At 46.0% G+C, this 9,723-nt stretch overlaps 1 protein-coding gene and 1 long non-coding RNA gene across 6 annotated transcripts in view; one reads left to right on the forward strand and one right to left on the reverse strand.

The window, feature by feature from the left end:
• The window catches only part of Phc1 (polyhomeotic homolog 1), a 22,889-nt gene extending 13,166 nt beyond the window's left edge, over positions 1-9,723 (forward strand). For 4 of the 5 annotated variants that reach the window (XM_010607807.1, XM_010607806.3, XM_010607804.1 and 1 more), the window contains 9 exons: positions 19-508; positions 1,762-2,594; positions 3,048-3,192; positions 3,420-3,631; positions 4,178-4,292; positions 5,488-5,596; positions 5,928-6,078; positions 6,446-6,677; positions 8,091-9,723. In XM_010607807.1, coding sequence (XP_010606109.1) covers positions 19-508; positions 1,762-2,594; positions 3,048-3,192; positions 3,420-3,631; positions 4,178-4,292; positions 5,488-5,596; positions 5,928-6,078; positions 6,446-6,677; positions 8,091-8,245 — 2,442 coding nt within the window. In that variant the 3' untranslated portion in view covers positions 8,246-9,723. The remainder of the gene's footprint in view (positions 1-18; positions 509-1,761; positions 2,595-3,047; positions 3,193-3,419; positions 3,632-4,177; positions 4,293-5,487; positions 5,597-5,927; positions 6,079-6,445; positions 6,678-8,090) is intronic. The other variant, XM_010607810.1, reaches the window with a different exon arrangement.
• LOC117286959 lies at positions 3,587-6,514 on the reverse strand. Its single transcript, XR_004518156.1, has 3 exons — positions 6,423-6,514; positions 4,155-4,312; positions 3,587-3,696 (listed from the first exon to the last, which is right to left on the reverse strand). It is a non-coding gene; the product is annotated as an uncharacterized LOC117286959 (long non-coding RNA).

Below are 9,723 nucleotides of genomic sequence, written 5' to 3' on the forward strand. Positions count from 1 at the left end.
TTTTAAACTATCTTTCAGGTGCAGAACTTGGCAGTGAGGAACCAACAGGCCTCTGCTCAAGGAGCCCCGATGCCAGGCTCCTCCCAGAAGGCCATTCCTCCAGGAGCCTCTCCTGTCTCTGGCTTCTCCCAGACCTCAAACCAGGCACTCGCTGTGGCACAGGCTTCTTCGGGGGCCTCAGGCCAGTCCCTCAACCTCAGTCAGGCTGGTGGAAGCAGTGGGAGTAGCCTTGCAGGGTCCCTGGGTCCAGGTGGAGGTAGCCAGGCGCCTGGGGGTTTGGGTCAGTTGCCTTCCTCAGCAATGGGCGGAGCAGGCTGTCCCAGGAAGGGCACAGGAGTTGTCCCACCCCTGCCAGCAGCCCAGACAGTGACTGTGAGCCAGGGCAGCCAGACAGAGGTGGAAAGCGCAGCAGCCAAGAAGGCAGATACAGATGGGAGTGGTCAGAATGTGGGCATGAACCTGACGCGGACAGCCACCCCTGCCCCCAGCCAGACGCTTATTAGCTCAGGTGAGTTGTCACTGCTCAGTGCTGCTGTTTCTCAGAACTTGTTTGAAATTTTCAGCATATCATATATACCTCATCCCCCTTTTCTTGGCTTTGGAGTAGTGGAAGGAAAGTGAATCACATCAACCTTTAATGTGTTAGTCCAGGGACAGGAGGGTTACTAACTGCAAGCAACATTCAGCTTACACTTGCCATCTACTTTCTTAGCTTCTGAATCCCTGGGTTTACTCATCTTTCTGTTTTACCCAGTTCTTATTGAATTGTCTGCTGTATTCTGGGGTGCTGGTAATTTATCTTTGAAAAGCAGATTTTCTGTCCTTCCAGTTTAGTACTGAGGATGACTTCTGTCCTTGCTCGTCATTTCGTGGAATATAGAGTGTAAATGCCTTAAAACCAGCAAACAGAGCCACGGTGTAGTCAAATTGTGATTGTCTGTATCTGTGATAAAGATAAAAAAATAAAACATTATAACCCTAGATTATATTTGCTTTCAGACTGTGGATAAGATGGAATTAGATGTGTGTATCTTACTTGGTAATCTTTTTTGCTGCCTTGGTTCCTGACACTAGTTGTTGATATATTTGAATAATGTACTCGCAAAAAGTTAATTCTTATTGCTAATCATGGGTTTTTAAATACTATCACTTCTATCTCCAAAGTGTGTTCATGTCACACACTCGGTTTCTGGACAGTGTGGTCAAGTATAACACGTGGAGATTGTCAACTTTATTTTACAGTTTAGGAAACTGAATAAAAAGTCAGCACCAACAGCTGCTGACTCTTAAGATTTCTCAAATAGTGACCTAGACTGATGGAATTTAAAAACAGATGGTAACTTTACCTTGGTGGGTGTTTATTCTTTAGGTAACTATTAAATGCTTCCTATTTGACAAACACTGAACTAAGTTCAAAGGGTGTAAGAATGCTTGAGGACGAGGGGCCACTCATTCTCTTCTTCTGAGCAGAGTCAAAGGAGAGGACAGTTAGATATAGCAGAGAAAGTAAACTCAAAAATCACTGAGGTTGTTCCTTGGTTGTGCAAGGAGCTTCCTGTGTGGGATCTTCAACACTAAAGATGTTGGTCATTTCTGGCTCAGTGGAAGGAGAATGGAGGAAGTTCTGTCCAAGTTCTGTGCAGACTCAAATTTCTACTCATGTATGATTCCAAAACTAGTTTGACCTTGGAAAGAGAGTCTTACTTTTAATTTAGGATGGTGCTTTTCAGCCCTTTTCCCACTCCGGGCTTGTTCCCACAGCCACATACACACAGATCCAGCCCCACTCGCTGATTCAGCAGCAGCAGCAGATCCACCTCCAGCAGAAGCAGGTGGTGATCCAGCAGCAGATCGCCATCCACCACCAGCAGCAGTTCCAGCACCGTCAGTCCCAGCTGCTGCACACAGCCACACACCTCCAGTTGGCCCAGCAGCAGCAGCAGCAGCACCAGCAGCAGCAGCAGCAGCAGCAGCACCAGCACCAGCAGCAGCAGCAACAGCAGCAGCCACAGCCGCAGCAACAGGCCACCACCCTCTCTGCCCCTCAGCCGCCACAGGTCCCCCCTACTCAGCAGGTCCCACCTTCCCAGTCCCAGCAGCAAGCCCAGACCCTTGTGGTTCAACCCATGCTTCAGTCTTCACCGCTCTCTCTTCCGCCGGACCCAACCCCCAAGCCACCTATCCCCATCCAGTCCAAGCCGCTCGTAGCGCCTATCAAACCTCCTCAGTTAGGAGCTACGAAGATGTCAGCTACACAGCAACCGCCACCTCATATCCCTGTGCAAGTCGTAGGTACCCGGCAGCCAGGTACAGCCCAGGCCCAGGCTCTGGGCTTGGCACAGCTGGCAGCCGCTGCCCCTGCTTCCCGGGGGATGCCAAGTACGGTGCAGCCTGGCCAGGCCCACTTGGCCTCCTCGCCGCCTTCATCTCAGGCTCCTGGCGCACTGCAGGAGTGTCCCCCTGTGTTGGCTCCTGGGATGACCCTTGCTCCTGTGCAGGGGACAGCACATGTGGTAAAGGGTGCGGCCACCACGTCTTCACCTGTGGTTGCCCAGGTCCCCGCTGCCTTCTACATGCAGTCTGTACACCTGCCGGTGAGTAATGTTCGGTGGTTTTGAAGCTCCCATCAGAGTGGAAAGAGAGTAGAAGAGTGAAGGTTAACACTGGCATTTTTCTGCTCTTTTTATGGAGTGTACTTTATATTTGTAAATTTGTTACTGAAATCCTTCCAAGATTTAGATATATTGTAAGTTAGACAAACACGGCCTGAACAAAATCACTCTCTAGACAAAGACAGCAGTTTTTGATTGGTCTACAGTGAATACAGGGTCTAATGGTCTAAGTCAGGACTGACTGATGTTGTATTTTCTTCTGTCCTGATGTAGATATTACACAAATTGGGGATGACCAAGAATTCTAGTGTATCATGGGAAGTTGTACAGGAGGGAGTGTCTGGAACCAAGAAATTTTTCTCTTGACACCATGGAAAACTGTAGTTCCTTATCCTTCATGTCTAAATCTCACTTTTTCTGTTCTTCACCGTATAGGGTAAGCCCCAGACACTGGCTGTGAAACGCAAAGCTGAGTCTGAGGAGAGAGACGAGGTCTCCACCTTGGCTCCCATGCTTCCTGCCAAGGTGTCTCCAGCCACAGAGAGCCCAAAGGTCGTGGAGGAGAAGAGCAGTCTTTTGGGTAAGCGACTGACTTGTACTGTGCAGTTGGGTGCAGAGGGAATAGAAAAGTAGGTCTTGAATTATACAGAAGATAAGTCTAGTGTGGTGGAAAACGGGCCTGAATTTGGCATCTGGATCCAGAGTGAGTGACAAATGTGAACACTTAACCATCATGTAAGCTCAGCCTGGCTCAGTGGAGAGGTCATGTTGTCCCAAGTCTGTCCTCATTGTGTCCTTGTCTTGCAGAGAGAGCTGACCCAGGTGCCAGTGTGAATGCCAACACCCCCAGTAGTGAGCTTGTAGCCCTGGCCCCGGCCCCAGGAGCACCACCTCCATCGCTGGCCATGGTGTCCAGACAAGTGGGAGACTCGAAACCCCCGCAGGCCATCGTGAAGCCTCAGATTCTTACACACATCATTGAGGGCTTTGTCATCCAAGAAGGAGCGGAACCTTTCCCGGTGAGGGCAGTGCCATGTAGGGAAACTTTGGTAGGCATCTGGCATGATTGTGTTTCCAGATTCTTCTACAAACAAAAGGCACAGAATTACTTAGAGAATGCTTCAGGGGTAACTGTTTATTTTGTTGTAAAGAAGGAAAGAAAAAGGAAAGGTGAAAATTGTAGGAAAAGAAAAGGAAGAAAGTAATGTTTACAACTACTTTCAGGTCGGTAAATTAGGTAGCTTTAGGATGAAGAGTTACGGTAGAGATGAAGGCATTTTCATACTGTGATGCAGCACCAGAACTGGCACTCATCTCTTGACTCCTCTTGTAGCCCTTAGACCTTAGGGAGGACAGGAGCAGACAGGGAAGCAGATGGGAAGCTGTTCTTCAGCGGCCTCTCTGAAAAGAGCCAGTTGGCTCTGACTGCCACGGTAAAAGGGATTCTCCTGAACCAGACTTGGCTTTTAACTCAGACCAGGAAGGACATGATGGGAAATGCTGGGGAGAGCCGAGGGAAAAAAAGAAGTTAGGCTGACTTACCTGTGTGCTTTTTCCTGGGACAGGTGGGTTGTTCTCAGTTATTAAAGGAGTCTGAGAAGCCACTACAGACTGGCCTCCCAACAGGGCTGAGTGAAAGTCAGTCAAGTGGCCCCTTGGGAGGGGACAGTCCTTCTGCCGGTGAGTATTTCCAGGTCCACCTGAGGGTAAGAGGTCCGTAGAGATGTGTCTGAGGACCCAGTGTAAAATAGTTTATTTAAAGTAGGAATTAGATGTTTAATTATACACAGAAACTATACTATATTTCAGAGTAGGCCCTGGGTTTGAGTCTTAGTACTGTTAAAAGCTAAGGGCCAGGGATTTAGCTTAGTGGCACTGTGCCTCCTTTACAAGAACAAGATCATGAGTTCCATCCCTGGTGCTGAGAAAAAAAAAAAAAAAAAAAAGCTATAAAATAACTGTTAAGACATCTATGCTTTTCTTCCCCCTCAGTGCTGGTGATGGAACCTAAGGCCTCACACATGCTAGGCAAATGCTAACCACTGTGGTATATATCATGAGCCCAAAACATAACATGTAAATTCTTAAATTTCCTTTTCTCCTTATTCTAGTCTTATATAAAAAAAAAAAAAAAAAAAAAAAAAGGCTATAAAATAACTGTTAAGACATCTATGCTTTTCTTCCCCCTCAGTGCTGGTGATGGAACCTAAGGCCTCACACATGCTAGGCAAATGCTAACCACTGTGGTATATATCATGAGCCCAAAACATAACATGTAAATTCTTAAATTTCCTTTTCTCCTTATTCTAGTCTTATATCTATATTAAGGACTATTTGAAAATTTCCCCCATCCTCATGCTTTAGTTTTTGAGACAGGGTCTCGATGTGTATTTGACTGGCCTCAAACTCATGGCAATATTGTCTCAGCTTCCTAGTGCTGAGGTTACAGGTGTACACCACCACACTCAAATTCCCTCATGCTTTGGAATCTTTGTGGAGTAAGATCTTAAATCTCTAAGCATTAGTGATTAGTTCCTCTTTTCTATTCAGGAATGGAATCATAATCTTAAGTCTTGAGTTGAATTAGGATAAAATTAGTAAGACATCTAGAATGGAAATTGTCTGGCTTGAGGTTAGGAAGTCCTTAAAGACTTGTAAGTCTTCATGGTATTGGGTTTTAGAGATTTTCACTTAGGCTGTATAGCAGGTAAGTGTAGACTCTGAGAAAGTTAGATTCTATCACAAGCGCAAGGTCCTGAATTCGATCCCTGGTACCCACCCCCCCCAAAAAAAGTTAAATTCTAGCTGTGGGCTAACAATGTCTAAGGGGCAGCAGAAATGCATGGCAAATCTCCAGCAAAACCTTGCTTTTCAGATTTAGATAAGAAGGCAAACCTCCTGAAGTGCGAGTACTGTGGGAAGTACGCCCCTGCAGAGCAGTTCCGAGGCTCTAAGAGGTTCTGCTCCATGACTTGTGCCAAGAGGTACTGTGGGCACCACCCGCCTCCCTCAGCACTGGTTTCTCCACTGGAAGTTACAGCTCTTCCCAGGGCCATCTCACAGCATGTCTCCCTCTTCACTTTCATTTGCTTCCCCAAATCATCTCTGGAGATAGCAATTCAGTTAGGACAGGGCTGGGGATTTAGCTCAGTGGTTCTGTTGCCTGTCTCGCAAGTGCAAGGTCCTGAGTTCGATTCCCAGTATCCCAGTACCAAACATCGTCAACAACAGCAGCAACACCAAAACATATTTAGGGCAGAGGAGTGACTGGTCTCTTCTAGCACCCTGACGTCCTGTCTGTGCCCTGACCTGCAGGTACAATGTGAGCTGCAGCCACCAGTTCCGGCTGAAGAGGAAAAAAATGAAAGAGTTTCAAGAAGCCAACTATGCTCGAGTTCGTAGGCGTGGACCCCGCCGCAGCTCCTCTGACATCGCCCGAGCCAAGATCCAGGGCAAGCGTCACCGGGTGAGCTGCTGCTGCAAAGCCAGCTTTTTTTTTTTCTTTTGGCCACCTTTAAAATGGGGTTTGTGGGACAGTTCCTTTGCCCAGGTTAACAGGACATGAGACCAGAAGCAGGTTTACATCAATTGCATTCCTGGCCTTTTTGTCTCCCGTAACCTGACTGCTGGTTCATGTAGCCATTAATCCTTACTTTCTGTATTTGAGATAATAAAAGGGTAGATTCTAGAGAGTAAGAAAGTTCATACTTGAAAGGCACTTGAGATTAGACTTTGGGCAAATGAAGTGCAGAATATTTGACAAGTGGTAATAGTAGTGGATAGAGAACTCATGAAACTATTAATCCTGACCTGTTTTGCTGTTTTCTCTGTAGGGTCAAGAGGATTCCAGCCGGGGTTCAGATAATTCCAGTTATGACGAAGCACTCTCCCCTACGTCTCCTGGGCCTTTGTCAGTACGAGCTGGGCATGGAGACCGTGACCTAGGGACCACCATTACGGCGCCTCCGACACCTGAATTACACGGCATAAACCCTGTGTTCCTGTCCAGTAATCCCAGCCGCTGGAGCGTAGAGGAAGTGTATGAGTTCATTGCTTCTCTCCAAGGTACTGAGGGGGTCTCCTGCAAAACCCAGGTGTGACTGTCCTCAGGTTAACTCACGGGCCTTTGTGAACAGGAACAGAACTGAGGAGGAAGCAGTTGGGACTTGAGCATGGTAGTATAGAAGCTCTTTAAGTTGCTTGCCCATAGCTTGGCTAATTTCCTTCTAGGTTGACTTTGTCTCTTGCCATGTCAGCAGTTCTGCCATTCTTCTTTTCCATGATTCTCACCACTAATTTTTGGATTTGTTATGAGTGATTAACTGTGGTCCCTACCAGGAATAGGACTTTTTCCCCAAAGGAGGAAGGAAACTAAGGAAACACTGTTGACCTATCCTTATGGCAGGACTATTCTCCATAAAAGAAAACTGCCAGACTGGACCTCATGGCACAGGCCCATAATCCCAGCTGTCTTGAAAGGCTAAGGCAGGATTGCGGGTTCAGGTCTAGCTTGGGCAATTTAGGGAGACTCTGTCTCAAAATAATGTGTTATGTACACGATGAATGTATCATTACATACTGGAAATGTACTAAAAGGTGTGGGGTGGGTCCAGTCCCCACTATATCAAAAAAGAAAAAAACAACAACAAAGCACTATCCTCCTTGCTATTTGAATTCTGGACCCTTAACAAATGTTGCAAAGGCTTTTTTGTGTGTTTTGAGACAGTTTCATTCTGCATTCAGGCTGGCCTTGAACTTGTGATCCTCAGCCTTGGAGTGCTGGGATTATAGGTTTGTGCCATTATGCCAGCCAGCGCAAAGGCTCTTAACTTTAATGTTTTTTTCAGTACAAAAGAAAACATTTATTTTTGCTTTCTCCCTTTGTCCCCACTTGAATGATTCTGTGGTTAATTTATTCAGATTTTTTTATTTGGTGATACTGGGAATTGACCCAAGACCATCTCACCGATCTACATCTCCAACCCTTTTGAAATTCAGACAGGATCTTGCTGAGTCACTAGACTGGGTTTGAACTATCTTCCTGCCTCAGCCAAAGTATGGGATTATAGGCCTGCACCACCTGTGTCTGGCTAGTTCTTCCTTTCTTAATCTTTTAAAATTAGCTAGTAGCTCAAATTGTTTGTTGCCAAAGCCTATTATCTCAGCTAGGTGTGGTGGTACACACCTGAAATCCCAGTACTCTGGGAGGCTGTGGCAAGAGGATTACAAGTTTGAGTAATTAGATTTAATGACTTTGAATAAAAAAAAAAGAGCTGGAGATGTAGCTCAGTGCAAAGGGCCTAGGTTGTTCATTTCCCAACACTGTTAAATAAAAGCCTGCCATCTCTTCCTTTTATATAACAGAGTTGAGGACGAGTGATTTGGGTTAACCACTGCTCAGCCTGCTGCTTCATACTTAGTCTCTTCTATCTCTGGTGCTCCTGGGCATTTCTCATACATATTCTCGCCTTGTCCTAGGCTGCCAAGAGATCGCAGAGGAGTTCCGTTCCCAGGAGATTGATGGACAGGCTCTTTTATTACTTAAGGAAGAACATCTTATGAGTGCCATGAACATCAAATTGGGCCCTGCCCTTAAGATCTGTGCTAAGATAAACGTTCTTAAGGAGACTTAAGGTGGCCCTCTTGGACAAAGCGGCTGAAGGTGGACACTCCCGACTGTCCAGGCTACAACCTGGAACCAGCAGACTTTGCAGGGAGGAAAGCTGTTCCAATTATGTGACCTGGAGGGGGATTACTGAGCAGGAAAGAGAAGTGTAAGAATTGGTTGCTGGTGCTACATGGTGGCAGCTTTGACATTTTCTCTGGGTTTCATTTTATTTTAAAAAATCTTTGTAATTCTCACCATATCTACCTGCCCTAATGCAATCTTTATAAAGAGGCAGTCTAGAGAACCAGGACGGCCCAGCCTTATCCTGGAATGGAGCCTCTAGCCAGGATCTGTTCTGCAGAAGAGGAGTGTGCTGTATGGTAAGGCAAGGAAGTGGGTAGAATGTAGATTTGCCTCCCCAGGGGCAGAGGTTGGGTTTTTCTAGCTTGTGTGACACAAATAGCAAAATCTGGTACTCACCCTCTTCCCTCGGGATTGTCCCACGGTAGCTGTGGCTCAGTTTGTTATCACCTATTCCTTTAGTATTGAGTATTTCTCCTGCATTCACGGCAGGGTCACCAGCCGGTGTAGACTTGGTTGGCATCTTTCTGATTTGCTGCAGGGACTAAAAGCATTTGACCCGGCACGTGTGGCTATTGTCATTCTTTCTGAATCCCCCTGCTTCCTTCCCATTTTCTGTTGTCTTCTACTCTCTACCTTTCTTTTCAATTCCAACCTCACTCTGTCCTATAGCTTTATAAACAGGTGTGTGTGGGTCCAAGGCCAGGATTGTAAGTACCTGCCTTAGGCACTATTCCGTATACAACAAAATATTAAATATTTTTTCTTCCTTAGTAAAAGGGTGAAAATTGGTCTCAGTTGTTTCTTACTCCATTCCAGTATGTAGTCTTCTCTTTCACACAAATGATTAGGCCAACATGTTTTGTTTTTTTTTAATCATTCAGTGTTTTTGTACAAAAAGTGGTATATCTTTCCTTTTTTCATTTTAAAACACCAGGATATGGGGGAAGGATGCAAATAATAAAGGCGATGCTTTTATAACATTAATTTTCCTATTCAGGAAGGAAAAACCCCACAAAACCATTCCAATAGTATTGGAAAGTCCAAAGGTGAAAGAACATCATTTTCGTCCCTAAAGGCTTATAAAAGGCCTCTGCCTATTGATTCCATCCTTCTGGTGTCCAGTGGAGCCATGTTACTCACTGGTGGCCCAGGGTTCACTACTATAGGAAGATCAGCCTGGGATTCTGGGTACATGGCCTATACAGAAAGACAGAAGCATAAGAGGATAAAAACTTTTCCCACAGAAACGTGGGCAAGACACACTTCCCTGAGCCAGCAGCAGGGACAGGAGGTACAGTCACATCCACAGCCAGAGTAGAGGACTGCAGAGCCCGCGTGTTCCACTTCTGCTTCCATCCCCTTTCCAGAAGGCTGGGAGGAAAAAGCAAAACCACATGCTGGTAAAAAAAAAAAAAAAAA

The sequence above is a fragment of the Fukomys damarensis genome, unplaced genomic scaffold, assembly GCF_012274545.1.
Source record: "Fukomys damarensis isolate Sample0158 unplaced genomic scaffold, DMR_v1.0_HiC HiC_scaffold_19, whole genome shotgun sequence".
Classification (NCBI taxonomy): Eukaryota; Metazoa; Chordata; class Mammalia; order Rodentia; family Bathyergidae; genus Fukomys; species Fukomys damarensis.